General features: G+C 32.5%; 2 protein-coding genes and 1 pseudogene across 3 annotated transcripts; all 3 read left to right on the top strand.

Moving 5' to 3' along the window:
- Nucleotides 1-1,389: 1,389 nt before the first annotated feature.
- Nucleotides 1,390-3,071, top strand: LOC17896131. Its single transcript, XM_006302421.2, has 2 exons — nucleotides 1,390-1,633; nucleotides 2,142-3,071. The coding sequence occupies exons 1-2, from the start codon at nucleotides 1,390-1,392 to the stop codon at nucleotides 2,939-2,941; spliced, it is 1,044 nt and encodes a 347-aa protein (XP_006302483.1). The 3' UTR covers nucleotides 2,942-3,071.
- A 1,558-nt stretch (nucleotides 3,072-4,629) lies between these two features.
- On the top strand, nucleotides 4,630-6,947 carry LOC17895690 (putative high mobility group B protein 11). 2 transcript variants are annotated; one of them, XM_023787919.1, is made up of 6 exons: nucleotides 4,630-4,850; nucleotides 5,610-5,688; nucleotides 5,796-5,949; nucleotides 6,024-6,071; nucleotides 6,188-6,357; nucleotides 6,435-6,947. In XM_023787919.1, exons 1-6 carry the CDS (start codon nucleotides 4,684-4,686, stop codon nucleotides 6,792-6,794), a joined length of 978 nt encoding a protein of 325 aa, XP_023643687.1. In that variant the 5' UTR covers nucleotides 4,630-4,683; the 3' UTR covers nucleotides 6,795-6,947. The 2 variants fall into 2 exon arrangements, with proteins under 2 accessions (XP_023643687.1, XP_006301562.1); XM_006301500.2 differs by having other exon boundaries at nucleotides 4,631-4,850; nucleotides 5,787-5,949.
- An 8,134-nt stretch (nucleotides 6,948-15,081) lies between these two features.
- Nucleotides 15,082-16,203, top strand: LOC17895275 (annotated as a pseudogene).
- Nucleotides 16,204-19,104: the final 2,901 nt, after the last annotated feature.

Genomic DNA, 19,104 nt, shown 5'->3' with positions numbered 1-19,104 from the left:
ATTATCAATTTTTCTAACAAAATAATCAGAGGTTGTCTAAACACTACGATAAAATGTTTGACTATGTCTCCGTAAACATATATTATTAATTTTATTAACAAACTAATCAAGGTTGTAAACACTACGTTAGAATGTTTGACTATATATGAAGATATATCAATTTTATAACAAATAATCAAGGTTGTAAACACTACGTTAGAATGTTTGACTATACCTCTTTTGAAAATTCCGAGTTTTATTTTAATTTGAACTTAACCATCCCGTATACAGAGATGACTTTAATTGTTTTTGTTTATTTATTTATTAGAGAGACTTTAATTTTTAATTAATACTTTGGCTTCTTCGAATAAGCTATATCAATCTTATAAATTAAAAAATAAACTAGTGACTAAATTAGATTTGGTGAAGTTCCACTATTAATATCTTTGACCCTAGATCCGCGATTTCGCATACAAGAACATGCGCATAGTTGCAAAGTACCTTACCCAATGAGGCCATGTCGCTAACACGTATTAACATATATATAATGAAATAAGTTCCTAGCATAAAATGAAACCTACTTTTTTTTTTTTTTTGGTTAAGAATTCAAAGTTGGGGATGCTATAAGATTTATTTATCGCTATTGACATAATGATCGACATTAAATGATAACATAACACTATTAGATCATATTAAAATTGTAAAATGTATAAGTTTACATGGATCTCATAAGCTTTGACTTCATCCTAATCCATCTGGCGTATGTGTATCGAACCTAGCTACGGGCACACCAAAACATTTATAGAACTATACCAAATTAAAGCACATTAATTCAATCTGTCAAGGAAACTATTTTTTTTTTTTTTTTTATAAATCCTATCTGTTAATACGGTCGGCTTCGATAGAAACACATCGAAATGTTTCAAAGTTGACTACTTCGCGAACCGTCACCTCACTGTTTATCTTAAGTTTAGAATGCTTTTTGACTAATATCAGAGGTAGTCAGGCCGCATATATTTCTGATTACCTGGTAAACCAACTGAGTTTTAGCCCAATTGACATACTTTCCATACAACAATGATTTTTATTTTGAAGGTGAATCGAATATGGATTAGTTATTTCCAACTTTTTCCCAGTTCTTTCTTACTACGGGACCACGGTTGTCTGGGTCTGTCAAAAAAACTAAATATTAAAAATAACTCGATCTTAGAGAATTGACTTTACAATAAACATATTAAAATTTGGTTTAGACACAAAGTAACGTGTGTGTGTTTGTGTCGGTGTACAAGTACATACATCCTAACTTAGAAAATTCCAACTTGCCAAGCATGCAATGCTTTCTATAAAAAGAGATCACATGGAGATGGAGTATTAACACTTATTCATATTTTCCTAAGAGGATTAAAAACAATGAAGGGAGATCTAAGAACAGGGTTTTACGTGATCTTGGTGGTGACGCTATATGCGTTTACGGTCATTGTAAAACTCGAAGCAGCCTCGTCGGAGACAAAGACATGTTTTCAAAGGAAGAGCCCATGTTTCCTTAAGAAGCAAACTTGCCCAAAGCAGTGCCCTTCGTTTTCTCCTCCAGCAGGAAGCACCAAGGCATGTGTCATTGATTGCTTTAATCCTATTTGCAAAGCTACTTGTCGAAGTAAGTAACAATACTCTTTTCCATTTCATAATATTTAGTATATAAATATATATATATATATATATATATATATTTCTTCACAAAATTTCATTTTTTATTTTGTTTTGGAAGTTTAAAGGAGATTTATTCGATAATTGCTTTATAAATCCATATCGGATTTAACAATTTTTTTACTGATTTTGTAATTAAAAGAACTTGTTTTAGGTTATGTTATTTTTAAAAGAAGATTTTGATATTAATTCTTGAAAATAATTATAATAATGATATATTGGAAAATAAATAATAATTCATTTTAGTGTTATTTACAATAGTTCCCTACTAACTTAAACTAAACATTTAGCTAATTAATTAGAAATATTATCAAATATATCATATATCAAATATATAACAAAATTTACATAGTTTTTTTTCTTCTAATGTGTGAGAAAAAAAATTCTAAAACACCATTTCTTAGAATGAAATTTTTTCAATTTAATCGTTGACAATATGTTTTCAAATTATGTAACAGATAGGAAACCTAACTGCAACGGCAAAGGATCAGCATGCTTAGACCCACGATTCATCGGTGGAGACGGAGTTGTCTTCTACTTCCACGGCAAACGCGATGAGAACTTTGCACTCGTCTCCGACGTTGACTTCCAAGTCAATGCACGTTTCATTGGTCTTAGACCTTCTGGCCGTAGTAGAGACTTCACATGGATCCAATCCTTGGGTCTTATCTTCGGCCACAACAGCAAAACCTTCTCACTCGAGGCCACAAAGGCTGCGAAATGGGACAACCAAGTCGACCATCTCGGTCTTTCTTTCGAGGGGAAAGAGATCTCTTTACCAAAAGGAGATGCATCTGTATGGAGTTCTTCAAGAGAGGATATAAAGATTGAGAGAACTTCAGACTTAAACTCCGTGTTGATCACGTTACAAGACATTGCAGAGATTTGGGTCAACGTGGTTCCGATAACAAAGGAAGACGACATAATCCATAGATACGGGAGACCGGAGGATGACTGTTTTGCTCATCTTGAGGTTCAGTTCCGGTTCTTAAAGTTGTCCAAGAACGTGGAAGGTGTTTTAGGAAGAACGTACAGAGAAGATTTCAAGAATCCGGCGAAACAAGGAGTGGCTATGCCAGTGGTTGGTGGAGAAGATAAATACAGAACAGTGTCACTTCTTGAAACAAATTGTAATGCTTGTGTTTACTCTAGTGGCTTAATAAGTTTGGACAAGGTCGAGCCATTGCTGCTGAATCAAAACACTGTTGATTGCACTGGTGGATCGAGCAGTGGTGTTGGGATTTTCTGTAGAAAATAAAGACAATATTTTATTATTTAATCGTAAGGAATAATCAAAGTTTCATCATGTTGGAAGCGTTGATGTTGCGATGATAGTTAAAATTGTTTTTAATCAACATCGGCTCTACAATAAAAAAAGCCTTAAAGAATTTTTTTTGTTTTAAAAGACCTTTTATTAAATGTATCAAAAATTTATATTTCTTTTGCTTTTATATTACATATATATATATATAAATATTTTGGTGTATATTTTCACCACAAAACAAAATATATGGGTCTTTATATAATTTCTCTTCATAAAGATTTTTTTTGCTTAAACATTTGTAAAAAAGAATTATGGGTCTTAGGCCCACTCACCTCTGCCCTACACATCTAAGCAGGGCTCCTTCAAATAATGGCCATGAATGTTTCAAAGATTTTTAGTGGTCTATGGATTATATTTTTTGGTTTTTGGATTTTATATTTTGGTTTATGATTTACAGATTTTGTAATTTAAAAAAGGGAAAATTGAAAATAAAGGATAAATATTTAAACATTTTCCATTTATGCATTCTATGAATAATTTTTAATTAATCAAAAATTATCCTTTATATTAGATTTAAATAATTTTTTCAAATAAAAGTGACAACAATGCATAGAAAAATGATGAAGAGTACATGATGATACTTATAATGTCAATATATGTTATAATGTCAATATACGTTATTTTATTGTTGGTTTGGATGGATAAAATTTGATTTATGAAGTTTAGAATACACTTTCAGAAATTAGAAAGCATATTTTATTCAATCTACATGTTCTAAAATTTAGATTATGTATTTTACGTAGTCTTCATGCTCTACCAAATTAAGAAGTCACTTTTGTTCTATGGTATTTAGAATTCTAATTTCTACGAAATTTAGAATACATATTCAATATTTTCCTCTTTGTTCTACAAAAAATAGAATACATATTCTAACGTTTACTCACGTTTTAAAAATGTTAGGAAAAATATTCTATGATAATTCATATTGAATTCTTAAATAGAAAATCAGATGCCATTCAAGGATATTTGATTACTTTTACTATTGGGGTTTTCTCTATAGACGGATCGTTAATGGACACGGTCAATAATTTTTTCCATAATCAAAATAGATAATATATGACGGATCAAAATGGACGTGGAAAGCCCGAATTGATAGTTTTATGAATACGATTCTCACCATAATATATGTTGTAAGATTCTAACTACAGTTTCGCCGATAGTTTTATTTTAATTTTCAAAGAACCAACGTGAAATAATTTTTGTTCTTTTTGTATATTCCCATTGTTTTCTAAAATCAGTTGCAATTTTTTCATTGCAATTAATTTTTCCACAAAAAATCAAATAATATATAACCAAAAATAGATAACGGTCAGTTTATATTAATAAAAAATTAAAGCAAAAAATCATTCACTTTACTTCCTATTTTAATTTCTATAAATCTTATCCTCTAACTACATTTTTTTTCCAAAAACAAATACAATTAATTTTACTTTATGCTACAAGTTGTAAATGAAAAAGTTAATTAATGCGTGGACTATGTTAAAAAAGGAAAAGGAAAGAAAAAAGGATGCAGTGTAGTTTTTGTGTGGTAGAGACAAAAAGAGAAATTTTTTATACAAATATTAGACCTCTAATTCTTGATAAGAAAGTTAATATATATATATGAGAGTTCATTTTATTTCTGAAGGTTGAACAAAACGTTTTTAACCTTTGACCAAAAAACACCAGAAAAAAACATGTCTAAAGATCCTTCACAAGTTGAAGTGGTTCTTGCTAATGACTCTTCTGGTTTAGAAAAAGGTGATTTCTCTCGTACATCTATGTATCAGATTCTTGTCCAAAACCCTGAACTTTTCTGGGATAGACTCCAAAGTTTTCTTGAATCTTCTCAAGGAATTTTCAAGTGAGTTCTACCTTTCCTTTCAAAAATTACTTTTTCTTTGATTCTACAGTTTATTGATGCAGTAATTGATGTGTAATCTATTATTCTGAATGGGAAAAACATAATCTTCATTAAACAGATGAATTTAGTATAGATTACTGCATTTGGTTCCCGAATCTTTGTGAGGACTTGTACATAGGCATCACCTTCTAAAAAGACTTGTACATAAGCATCACCTTCTAAAAAGACTTGTACATAGGCATCACTTTCTAAAAAGGATACGATTACGTGTTTTCCTAGGTTTGAGCAATGTTCAGAGGGCGGCGGTTTTTTTAAAGGAAACCCTAGAAAGGGATGTCCTCTTAAAAAACTCTATATGGGCCTTGGCCCAAAACCTAATTTGAAAAAACATAATTCATATATTTTAATAGATTTGATAGATAAAATTCATTTGTAGAGATAGAAGGGCAAGCAAGTGTATGTAGTTTATTGAATTGGACCTAGTTTGTTCTTTGATAAAGAGTCCAAAATCTGTATATGATTTAGTTTTTACATGATTTATAATTGCTAGGCCATGAAGAGTTTTAAGAGTGTGTCTTTTTTTGATTTCTGTTAATGGCAAATAACTTGTTTTAAAGGTAAAATGTTGAGAAATGAAAACTGCTTTATCCTCTTCTGATAAATAATTTTCATTGTTTGTGCTTAAGATGATTTGCTCTCTTCAATAAGAATTCATTTCTTGGAATATTTATGATATTTTTTCCTTAAATTTTGTAAAAGGATTCCTATTGTGGGTGGAGACAAACTCGATCTTCATCGGCTTTTTTACGAGGTCACATCACGAGGTGGTCTTGAAATGGTAACAAGTTCTTTAATAATATCACCGATTCATTATAAAGTATTCATACAAAAACGTACGATCATGTTTTATAAATTAATCATATTTATTAATTCTAGGTGATTAAGGATCGTAGATGCAAGGAAGTGATGGATGCATTCCAGTTTAAGAAAACAATTACAAATGCAGCAAGTGTTCTAAGGAAACATTATCTTAAAATGCTCTTTGAGTTTGAGCATGTGTATTACTTCAAAGCTCCACTCGCTGAGTTTCCAGAGAGAGGTATGAAATATCAAATCATGTTTTCTTAAAGCTCTCTTTCTAATATAATATACTTTGATTGTCCTTTTTCGCAGAGAAAGCATTGATGCGCCTTGTTGATAAATCAGCAAACAAAGACATGGGTACTTAGCTATTCTATGTTTTTTTTTGGATATGTTACATGATTTTTTTGCATGTTTAGTCTCTCTTCTTTCATCTTATTTTGAGTGTTGAGATTTGTTTTCTGAAAATATTTCAGACGTTGAAGAAGCGAAAGCTGGTTTGGTGTTTAATGGGAAATTCGAAAGCGGGTATCTTGTAACTGTGAAGATGGGCATGGAAGAGCTCAAAGGAGTAATTTTTCACATGCGTGATCAAGCGCCTCCTGAAACTCCAAGACGCAAGAAGAAGAGAGCCAAAACATCTCATGTAATACATTTTTATCATTTAATTTTTATTTTTCTTGAATGAGATTTAATGGATTTTGGTTTATGATTGTTAAACAGGATTATGAAGAGAAATTTCTTGAGAAGAAGAAGAGGGTTAACATGGAAACCGTAGCTGCGACCAATTCTTCGAAAACTGTGGCCGCCACCAATGCAGCTGAAACTGTTGATGCGACTGTTAAAACGGAAACTATAGCTGAAATGGATGAAGCGGAGACTGTAGCTAAGGTCCAGCCTGTAGAAACTGTAGCTGTCACCAATGCAGCGGAAACTGGAGCTGCGGCTAATACAACAGAAACTGTAGTTAGGGCTTTGTCAGCGGAAACTGTAGTTGCTACCAAGGCAATGGAAGCTGTAGCTGCCGCCGATGTAGCGGAAACTGTGGGTGGCACCGATGCAGCCGCAAGTACAAGTGAGTAGTGATCTTCGATGGCTGTCTTCTTTGTTTAATGTTACATATATTTTCTGTTATATGTAACACTAAACATATATTTTGAACTTTTGGTTTCTTTACTTTGCTAGTAAACTGGTAATAGCGTTGTGTCATTAGAGTTAATTAAACTGGTTTCTTTACTTCAAAAATTTTGAAGTACAACCGAAGTAAAAAATTTACGAGAGTAGGAGAAAAGAAACTAAATTATGTGAGAGGAAGCGAGAGCAATCAATTAATCAAATCGGATTTAACCATGACTTTTTTTACTGGTTATGGAATTTTAAATAGATAACCGGACTAAACCCGGAATTAAGGTTTGTGATTAATGATTAAGTAGGTATTAAATAGGGGAAAGGTCACCAATACTCGAACAGCTAAAGTGGTGGGTGACTCAGCATGATATTGGAGTCTCACCATGGTTCGAGAGGCGATATTGGTACCCCAAAGGAAAGTGTTTCCTCAAGAAAGTGTTCTCTACTTGCCTTCAATCGAGTAATCGGTGGAGGAAGCGGATGGCAGAGTTTCAACTCTGTCTAAACTGTCGGACTCAAGACAAGCGTAGTCTTGGGATGACCAACGAGCCACTCGTTGGTAATCCGATTGTGTAACCGGATCTCACCCAAAGGTGGGGATCCGATGTGAATCGGGGAAGTCTATCACAGAGAATCATGCCTCTTGTGGTAGCCGAATTGAGGTAATTCAAATTACCTCTTTTTAATTCTTAATTTTAATCGTGTGTTATGTTAACAAACTAGAAAGAAGAGAGCATCATCATACTTATCTGCAAAACCTGAAGCGAAAAGAAGAAAATTAAAGACATTAGTAACATGGTCTTTGATTCGTGTGTTTGGCGTTTATGTTTGTTTCGTAAAAATACTGTATACAGGTTAAAATTTATCTTTACCTGCAAGATCATAACAGTCTAACTAAGTGTTGAGGCTAGAGAAACAAAGTCTAAAGATGTGACTTCTTCATCGAAAGAACATATATTGAAGCATAGTACTCATCACAGAAACAGTAACAGTTGGACAAAGCTCAACAGAAGGCGACTTTTAAGTGTGGTGTAAGCACAAACCTTGACTTATTCAACCTTCCTATATTTCCAATGAACTTTGTTCTGAAATCCTAAAAGATTTTTATGATAACTTTATTCTCCTCTCTCGGAATGCTTATGTTATCCATAGTGTTGCAAAAATTCATTACATAAAGTTTTCATTCGTTCATAGTAGTTAAATTTGCTAGTAAACTGGTAATAGCGTTGTGTCATACGGAGAGTCTCACAAGCACCGTGTGAAGAGAACCCCATGGCCTAAAAGGTTTGTGGTGTAGATATGAACTCAGTAGAGCATCCTCATGGAGGAGGTAACCATCAGCACATTGGCCAGGCCAGTACTATCCATAGTAAGAAAATTTTACAAAACATTTGAAGTACAACGGAAGTAAAATTCTAAGAGAGTAGGAGAAAAGAAACTAATTATGTGAGACCATAACTTTTTTTTTTTTACTGGTTATAGAACTATTAAATAGAGAACCGGACTAAAGCAGGAATTAAGGTTTGTGATTAATGATTAAGTAGTTATTAAATAGATGAAATGTCACCAATACTCGACCAGCAAAAGTGGTGGTGACTTAGCATGATATTGAAGTGGATCATAATAAGTTGTATAACTTTGTTATTATAATTCTGTAATCTAAAATACCAAACTTTATGCTTCAAGTGCTGGGGATAATCCGTGTGTATTGTTTTTTTTTTTTTTGGTTTTTTTTTTTGTATTTTTTGTATTTTTTTGTATATTTTTTTTTTCGTTAAAGGGTTTTCTTATATATATATATATAATAAAATAGTTATACAAAGAGTCTAAGAAAGAGGGAGAAAGCTAGCACAAAACTAGATTACAGATGAAAGAAAGTAGGAGAAAGATGAAAAGTAAGAGAAGATCAAAACCTGAAGAGAGAGAGAGAACACATCGAAGATAAATTACAAGAGAGCACAAAAGCTATAAGTTCTCAAGGGAAGCAGAAGAAGATGTCGAGGTCCCTGCCCAACAATGGAGTAATGAAGATCGAACTGGATTTTGAAAGACCAAGCTTTGAGCTTTATTCTTTACCCCATTTAACACTTTTTGATAAACCGTTTGAGACGAAAGAGTTGTTCCATTGTGGTACCTACGGTTCCTCTTTTTCCAGATTTCATAAACACAAGCATGCCATGCTTGAAGAAGGGCAAGAGAGATGTTGTTATTTGATGAAGCAGATGGTAGCCACTCCATAATCAGATCCCACGATATTGGAGGGAGTACAGTCAATAACTCAGATATTATTTTTTGCCATACAATCTGCGAGTATGGACAGTTGAAGAATAGATGGTCTCTGGTTTCATCTTCAACTCCACAAAGCAGACAAGTCCTTTCAACATCGCATCCCCACTGAGAAAGTCTATCCATAGTTGGATTGCGATTTAGAACAAACAACCAAACAGAAAAAGCATGTTTTGAGATTCTGGCCTTATGCCACACCAAAGGGAACCATGTAACTAATGCTTTTTGATCCCTAACGTGATTCCATACATTTCGAGAGCAAAACGATTTTTGGATCCGCTCATCGATCAACCAAACTGCAGTATCACTATAAGTCGAGCGACAAATAGTAGTGATATGTGAATAGAGTAGAATTTGCTTTTCTGACCTTGCTGGTGGTAGATTCTAACCCGTGTGTGTAAACTGCTCCTTGACTGTGGCGAAGAGAGGAATGCCAAGAAGCATTGGCCCGTTATTGCCAAAGAAATGAATAAGTGGTCCGAACGGAGTCCATGGAACCAACCAGAAAAAAGTATCATCGCCATTTCCAATTATTATTCTGAGAAAAGACCATGCCTTCTGTCTTAACTTAAGAAGATTGCGAAACATCCAAGAGTACCTATAATTTTTTACATTTAGAGCCCAAAAAGAAGAGTGAGAAAGGTACTTGCTCCTCACCCAAGCATTGTTTTTTTTTGTTAATAGTTATTTTCTATCTTAGTTACTTTTTATTTTTTTGTGTATGATTTTATTTTCTTTGTTAATTGTTTTTTGAGGCATGAATATTTGGTTAATTTTTTTTAAAGGGTTTTAAATATTTTTTACTATCCTTATTATTTTTTTTCTTTTATTGTTTGTAATTCTTTTTTTTTACTTAGTATTTTAGGTTTTTTTGTGTATTATTTAATTGTCTTTGTTAAATTTTCTTGGGCATGAATATTTTGTTCTAAATGTTTTTTTGTTAATTATTTTAAAATTGATTTTAAATTTGCCAAATTTTTAATATGTGTTTCTGTTTTTAAATATATTATTGTAACTTTATATGTTTTTCTTTTTTAAATTTGGAATAGTATTAGTAATAGTTTGCTTGGTATTTGATGTAGTAATATGTATTTTTAAGATTTCATTGATGTATAATGTGATAAGTAAAAAGAAGAGGAAGAATTCTTTGTTTAAGAAGTATGAAGAAGAACTTTATTGTACAAATTGTTTTTTTTTTGTATACAACCATTGCTATGATATATCCATGGTGGTAGATGTGGTTAGATTTGAGGGTATTGATATCATCTCGGCCTTTGAATGTTTTTAGGCTGATGGTGCATTCTTCATTTTTTCATATGTGGTTTGAAGTGTTTTGGAATGGGCCCATAATTAAGTAGAGGCCCAACAACAAGTGAAGCACTAGGTTCAAGTTGGGTGGGCAAGTGGTGTGGCGGCGACGCAGAGACGAGCATATGATGGGAGTTGGGACAGACGTTGCCGAGGGAAGTTGAAACAGCATAGACACATTATACAAAGATTCAAGGGCAGAGGTAAAGTTGGTTGCAGAGAACCTTAGGGTCTCAGATTTTGTCAAGTAGGTTCTCTCTACCCGAAAGGCAGCTTCGTGCACTATCTGACAGTCCAAGAGTGGAATCTCCTGCCATCAATAAAACCTGGTGGAAAGAAGCTACTACAAAAATCTGAGTCGTCCAAGATCGAAAAGATGGAAGCGGTTCTGGTTTTAAGAGCTTCAGCAAAGGAGATTTGGGCAGGGGGTTAAACAAGAATATGTCCGCCGGACATCCATTACGCCCTATCAGTACTGTTAAAGCGTTAATTGAAGCTTTCCAAGTGAATAAAGATTTGAGATGTTTGCGAAAAGGTTCGATATATATATTTATATATATATATATATATATATATATTGCAAAAGTAGCAAAGAGAAAGAGAGAAATCTCGATGCCGACGAGCCGAAGCTTCATCGGCCCACTTTCTTGGCAAAAGAAATTAAGATATACAATTGTACATATACTATGTTTTTGTAACTAGGTTCGGATCCGCGCTACAGCGCGGGGGAAATAATTAACTATATATTACTTTTAACGGATTAAGATATGTTACATTTTAATTTTATTGCAATGTATTCGATTATAGTGAATTATATATTTGTATAATAAGTTTAAATAAAATAATAAACAAAAAAGCGAATAAATAATAATACATTGAGTTTTGATACAATTAAAAAAACAGTGAAAAGTTAACATCACGAAAAAAACAAATTATTCAATTGACCATTTTTGTAGTACAAGTAGAAATATATGTAAAAATTACATACTTACAATATTTTTTTATGAAGTATCAAACCGTGACATAATTCATTTTGTAAAAACCGTTATTCATAACTCGCTTTACCATTATAATTGTGATTTTATTAAACTACCCGTGAACTATCTAAAATTTACATAGTTTGATATATAATATATATTATCAATAATAATTATGTCTCAAAAAAATATTTTTAATATTTTAAATTTTAATTTATTCTTATATTTGAACCTTTCAATTATAATATTTTGAAACTTTTAAAACTTTTAAATATGCTCATGTAACAATTGTTTTAATATTGGTAATACTGATTTTAAATCATTGTCCAGAATATTTAACCAAATGCAGTTGAGTATTATATGTTCGTTTTGAAAAATTCAAATTGCAACATATGCAAAAAAACTAAATTTTTATTAAATATTTTTATTATATAGTATAATATCATAAATTTTAAAATAATATCAAATAAATGTCAAAGAATAATGATAATTGTTTTTAATATATTATATTAAATTAGTTAGAGAAATATTAGGAAATCATAAAATTAGTTATAGAAATAATATAAAGTATCCGTTGTATGTATCCAAACCCATTTTAGTATCCAATTTTGAAGTATCCAATTTTTAAAATCGGGTTAATTTTTTAATTTTTACCCGACCCGTATTCTATTTTGTACTTCTCTTTTACTAATATAGAGATTTAGCACATTCAAACACTACCCCACTTTCTATTTCATCTTTCATTATCTATCTTATACAAATAGTAAAAAAAACTGATTATTTATCTATTTTCAATAGTATTAGTAGTACTTTCATATTAAATTTCAAAAATATACTAAAACACAAACAATAGTAACAATAAACATATAATTTTTGTTATCTATTTTCCTTAATCTTTTTCCAAGGTTATGTCCACGTTGTCGATGAGTATTTTTAAGGTGTTATCTATATTCCTTCATTCCTTGTTTTCTTGTCCACAGTGAGGATTGATAGTAGAAGTTGTGAAATATTATTGTAACACATGCGATAAGAGTAACTGATATTCTAATCTTCTCGGATGGGAGCTCTCGATCAATAAAAAACTATTCTCTTGGTTTTTGATAAGTTTGCAGTTCGCTCAGACCTCAAAATTAGTCTTGAAAAATCAACCATCTTCATGGTTGGCGTATCCTTCCAGTCTAAGCAAGCAATTTTGAGGAATTTTCCATTTGAAGCTGGATCGCTTCTGGTTTGATACCTTGGACTTGCTCTCCTCACGAGAAGTATGACTAAGGCTGATTATTTATCGCTGCTTGAGTGTATTCAGAATCTTATTACTTCTTAGACTAGTCGGTTTTTGTCCTTTGCAGGTCGTATCCAATTGATTAAATTGGTCCTTTCAAGCCTTACATTTTTTGGCTATCTGCTTTCCGCCTTCCCAACAAATATCTTCAAGAACTTGATAGTTTATTCTCGGCGTTTTTGTGGTCTGGTCCAGATTTAAATACGCGAAAGGCGAAGATTGCTTGGCTAGATGTTTGTAAGCCTAAACAGGTAGGGACCGGGAATTAGACAACTAAAGGACACATACACAGTTTACATTTTGAATATGATTTGGCGGCTTGTATTTGCTGGGAATTCGTTAAGCGTGCACTGTATTCATAAAAACTTGTCAACACCATCTCTCAATGGTCAGTCAGTGTAAAGAGAAGTTTGGGTTCATGGATGTGGCATAAAATACTAAAATATCGGGATCTAGCAAAGCAGTTGTATAAAGTGGAGGTGAAGTCTGGTTTAGATATATTCTTTTGGTATGATAATTGGAGCCCTCTTGGTAATCTCTTTGATATGCTTGGTGCCCGGGCATGCATCGATTTGAGAATCCAAAAGCGAAGCTCCATAGCGTCTACACTAAGCCCACACCGTCGACGTTGTCATTAGGTTCTCTTCCTAAATCAGGTAGTAGATGCTCTCGACAACCTAAGGCAACAAGGCTTACTCACGGGAGATGATCATGATCATTGGAAACAGAAGAGTGGTGATTTTAAGGGCAAATTCTCTTCTCATGATACATGGCACCTTATTCGTAATGCAAGTGCAAAGTGTGATTGGTCTTCGAGGGTCTGGTTCCGTAACTCCACTCCTAAGTTCTCCTTCATTACTTGGCTTGCTATGCATTACAGGCATACAACAGGGGATAAAATTGTTTGCTGGAATGTCAGAGCGTGTGCTCTGTAGGGAACAAGAGGAGACTAAGGACCATTTGTTCTTTGCGTGCCCCTACTCCACCACGGTTTGTTCTACTATGTCGAATGGTCTCCTTGGAAGCAGATTCTCGTCCAGCTGGAACTCCATCATCCCTAAGCTCATCAAATTGACCATGCCGCACCTGTAGTTATTTGTCTTGCGGTATGTCTTCCAAGTCACTGTTTATATTCTTTGGCGTCATGGCGAGACACCAACTCCTACTCCTAAGTTGATCAGCTTCATCGACAAAAGTGTTCGCAACCGTCTATACACTCTCTCAAGCTCCACTAGGTATGAGGGGGGCCTCCAATACTGGTTTCAAACTAATAGCATCTAAGTTTTTCCCATCGTTTTTAACTACTTTGTTTTCTGTCTTCTATACTATAACTTCAAACGATTGAAGCATTCTTTGTAAAATAGTTTTTTTTTTATGAATATAATTTAACATTCATACAAAAAAAAAGGTTAGAGTAACTGCAGGTGGTGGAAAAAAGGGTGAGGGATAGAAATATATTGAAGTTCAAGGTATAACTTTTAAGTTCCATGAACATCAAAACATAATGCTCTATTGTTATATAAACATGATCCATGAATATATTAAGTTCTGGATAAGTAAATGTGATCATAAAGTAATGGAATATTTGGCGTTTTAGTACGTTTTGGAAACTAAATTGGTAGTGTAGTACATTTACTATTCAAAATTGGAAAATACACACGTGTGACTATTCACCTTTTCCAACAGCCTCGTTTTTCCATTCTAAAAATAGGTATATTTACCATTCATACCATTGAACAGTTATCCCCCCCCCCCCCCCCCACTTTGATTTGGGGAAAACACTAAAGGTAACTCAAATCCCTCCTTCCAATTTTACGATTGATTATTAGGTCTCTAGTTTATTGTAACTCATTGCCTATTACATAAGCAGTTTCAGTAGGGGTTTCGCTGGATGGCGTCAACCCTAATATGTCAGCTCGCCGAAGTAAGTAACAATACTCTTTCCATTTCATAATATTTAGTATATATATTTATTTCTTCACAAAATGTCATTTTTATATTTTTTTGGAAGTTTAAAAGAGATTTATTCGATAATTGCTTTATAAATCCATATAATATTTAGAAATTTTTACTGATTTTGTAATTAAAATAACAGGTTTTAGGTTACGTTATTTTTAGAAAAAATATATTTTGATATTAGTTCTTGACAATAATTATAATAATGATATATTGGAAAGTAAATAATGATTCATTTTAGTGTTATTTACAATAGTTACCTACTCAACTAAACTAAATGTCTTAGCTAATTAATTAGAATTATTAACAAATATATCATATATCAAATATATAACAAAATTTACATAGTTTTTTTTTTCTTCTAATGTGTGAGAAAAAAACTCTAAAACACCATTTCTAAGAATGAAATTTTCTCAATTTAATCGATGTCAATATGTTTTCATTTTATGTAACAAATATAAAACCTAACTGCAACGGCAAAGGATCAGCATGCTTAGACCCACGATTCATCGGCGGAGACGAAGTTGTCTACTATTTCCACGGCAAACGCGATGAGAACTTTGCACTCATCTCCGACGTTGACTTCCAAGTCAATGCATGTTTCATTGGTCTTAGACCTTCTGGCCGTAGTAGAGACTTCACATGGATCCAATCCCTGGGTCTTATCTTTGGCCACAATATTAAAACCTTCTCACTCGAGGTCACAAAAGCCGCGAAATGGGACGACCAAGTTGACCATCTCGGTCTTTCTTTCGAGGGGAAAGAGATCTCTTTAGCGAAAGGAGATGCATTTGTATGGAGTTCTTCAAGAGATGATATAAAGATTGAGAGAATTTCAGAGATAAACTCCGTGTTGGTCACGTTACAAGACATTGCAGAGATTTGGGTCAACGTGGTTCCGGTAACAAAGGAAGACGACATAATCCATAGATATGGGAGACCGAAGGATGACTGTTTTGCTCCTCTTGAGGTTCAGTTCCGGTTCTTAAAGTTGTCCAAGAACGTGGAAGGTGTTTTAGGAAGAACGTACAGAAAACATTTCAAGAATCCGGCGAAACAAGGAGTGGCCGCCAGGCCCGGCCTGCGACCCATTTTTATGATACAATGGTATTGGGCCGACAGCTTTTTTGAATTTTTTTACTAACAAAATTAGGCCCCAAAAACAAATTATATTACAAATAGAGGCCCCAAATTTTGTGAATGTTTAAGACTTTTTTTTCAATTTTAAAGTTTATTTATTTGGTATTGCAAAAACAGACCACAGTTTAAGAATTTTTTAGATTTAATCTTATAAAATTCAATAAAAAGTTTTTTTTTGTATTGGACCTCATATTATGCTGGACCGGCCCTGGGAGTGGCTATGCCAGTGGTTGGTGGATAAGATAAATACAGAACAGTGTCATTTCTTGAAACAAGTTGTAATGCTTGTGTTTACTCTAGTGGCTTAATAAGTTTGGACAAGGTCGAGCCATTGTTGCTGAATCAAAGCACTGGTGGATCGAGCAGTGGTGTTGGAATTTTCTGTAGGAAACAAAGACAATATTTTATTAATTAATTGTAAAGAATAATCACAGTATCATCATGTCGGAAGCGTTGATGTTGCTATGATAGTTAAAATTGTGGCTTAATAAGCATCGCCTCTACAATAAAAAAAAGCCTTAAAGCAACTTTTTTGTTTTAAAGACCTTTTATTAAATATATTAAAAAATTAAATTTCTTTTGCTTTTATATTACATATATATTAACATTTTGGTGTATATTTTCACCATAAAACAAAATATATCGGTCTTAATATACTTTTTTGCTTAAACATTTGTAAAAACAATTGTGGGCCTTAGGCCCACTCACCTCTGCCCAACACATCTAAGCAGGGCTCCTTCAAATAATGGCCATTAATGTTTCAAAATTTTTTAGTGGTTTATGGATTATAGTTTTTGGTTTTTGGATTTTAGATTTTTGTTTATGATTTACAGATTTTGTAATTTTAAAAAGGGAAAATTAAAAATAAAGGATATACATTTAAACATTTTTCCATTATGCATTATATGAATAAATGTTAATTATTCCAAAATTATCCTTTATACTAGTTTTAAGTAATTTTTTGAGAAATTCTTACCATTAACCTTTTTGTGATACCCTTTTGCAAAACTACCCTCTTTTTTTGCCATTTTCATTTTCCTCTCTTAAATTTTAATTGCTATTTAACCCCTAATTGAAAGAATATTCTTTCCCAAATGAAGGAATATTCCTTCCAAAATTTTCCCGCCAAAATTTTCCTGCCAAAATTTTCCTGCCAAAATTTTCTCGCCAAAAATATTTCCAAGAAAAATTTTCCCGCCAAAAAATTTTCTGAGAAACTTTTGTAGCCAAAACAATTTACGCAAAAATTATCCCGCAAAAAAAAGGTTTTACAAAATCTTCCCGCCAATATTTTTTTAAAGGGTTTACAAGGATTTTTAAAGAGTCTTTTAAAGGGTTTACAAGGGTTTTTAAAATGATTTACAAGAGTTTTTAAATGGTTTTTAAAGATTTGTAATGGTTTTAAAGGGTTTTAGAAACTTACAAAGGTTTTTGAATAGTTGTTAAATGGTTTACAATGGTTTTTATAAGTTTATAACAGTTTTAGAAGGATTTACAAGGATTTTTATAAGATTTTAAAAATTTACAAGGATTTTAAAAGGTTTTAAAAAGGATTTACAAGTGATTGTAAAAGGATTTACAACTGTTTTTAAAGGCATACAAGGATTTAAAAATGGTTTTAAAAGGATTTACAAGGATTTTAAAAAATATTTACAAAGATTTAAAAATAGTTTTAAAGGATTTACAAGGGGTTTTAAAGGGTTTTTGTAATGTTATTTTTTATTTAGTACTAGATTTTAAGGATTTTTAGGATTTACAAGGGTTTTTAAATGGTTTTAGAAGTTTACAAAAAAAATTATTAAAGGATTTATCACGGTTATAAGGGGTTTAAAAGGATTTACAAGTGTTTTTAAAAGTTATAAAATGATTTATAATGGTTTTAAAAGGTTTACTCAAATTTTGAAAGGTTTCAGATGACTTTTATTAATGTTTGTTTTGTGATATTTGTATTAGGTGCCATTCAAGGATGTTTGATTAATTTTACTATTGGGGTTTTCTCTACAGACTGATCGTTAATGGACACGGTCAATAATTTGTCCATAATCAAAATAGACAATATAGGACGGATCAAAATGGACACGGAAAGCCCAAATTGATAGTTTCATGAATGTGATTCTCACCATAATATTTGTTGTAAGATTCTAACTAATGACTCTTCTGGTTCTAGCTAATGACTCTTCTGGTTTAGAAAAAGGTGATTCCTCTCGTACATCTATGTATCAGATTCTTGTCCAACACCGTGAACTTTTCTGGGATAGGCTCCGAAGTTTTCTTGAATCTTCTGGAGGAAATCTTAAGTGAGTTCTACCTTTCCTTTCAAAAATTACTTTTTCTTGGATTCTACAGTTTCTTGATGAAACAACTGATGTGTAAACTATTATTCTGAATGGAAAAAAATCATAATTTTCATTAAACGGATGAATTTAGTATAGATTACTGCATTTGGTTCCCGAATCTTTGTGTGAACTTGTATATCGGCATCACCTTCTAAAAAGACTTGTACATAGGCATCACCTTCTAAAAACGACAGACGTGTTTTCCTAGGTTTGAGCAATGTTCAGAGGGCGGCGGTTTTTTTAAAGGAAAACCTAGAAAGGGATGTCCTCTTAAAAAAATTCTATATGGGCCTTGGCCCAAAACCTAATTTGAAAAACGCATAACTCATATGTTTTAATAGATTTTATAGATGAAATTCATTTGAAGTGATAGAAGTTTAGCAACTGTATGTAGTTTATTGAATTGGACCTAGTTTGCTTTTTGATAAAGTGTCCGAAATCAGTATATGATTTGGTTTTCACAAGATTTATAATTGCTAGGCCTTGAAGAGTTTTAAGAGTGTGTCTTTTTTCACTGTTAATGGCAAATAACTTGTTTTAAAGGCTAAATGTTGAGAAATGAAAACTGCTTTTATCCTCTTTTGATAAATATATGTTCATTGTTTTTGCTTAAGATGATTTGCTCTCTTCAATAAGAATTCATTTCTTGGAATATTTATAATAGTTTTCCTTAAATTTTGTAAAAGGATTCCTATTGTGGGTGGAGACAAACTCGATCTTCACCGGCTTTTCTACGAGGTCACATCACGAGGTGGTCTTGAAATGGTAACAAGTTCTTCAATAATATCACTGATTCATTAAACTATTCATACAAAAACGTACAATCATGTTTTATAATTCAATCCTATTTATTAATTCTAGGTGATTAAGGATCGTAGATGCAAGGAAGTGATGGATGCATTCCAGTTTAAGAAAACAGTTTCAAATGCAGCAAGTGTTGTGTATCTGTGTTAGCCCCTTCGTTGCGTAAGGGGCACAGT

Source organism: Capsella rubella, unplaced genomic scaffold (assembly GCF_000375325.1).
Source record: "Capsella rubella cultivar Monte Gargano unplaced genomic scaffold, Caprub1_0 scaffold_2, whole genome shotgun sequence".
Classification (NCBI taxonomy): Eukaryota; Viridiplantae; Streptophyta; class Magnoliopsida; order Brassicales; family Brassicaceae; genus Capsella; species Capsella rubella.
The sequence above is the reverse complement of the archived record's forward strand: the minus strand, read 5'-3'. Positions and strand labels throughout refer to the sequence as shown.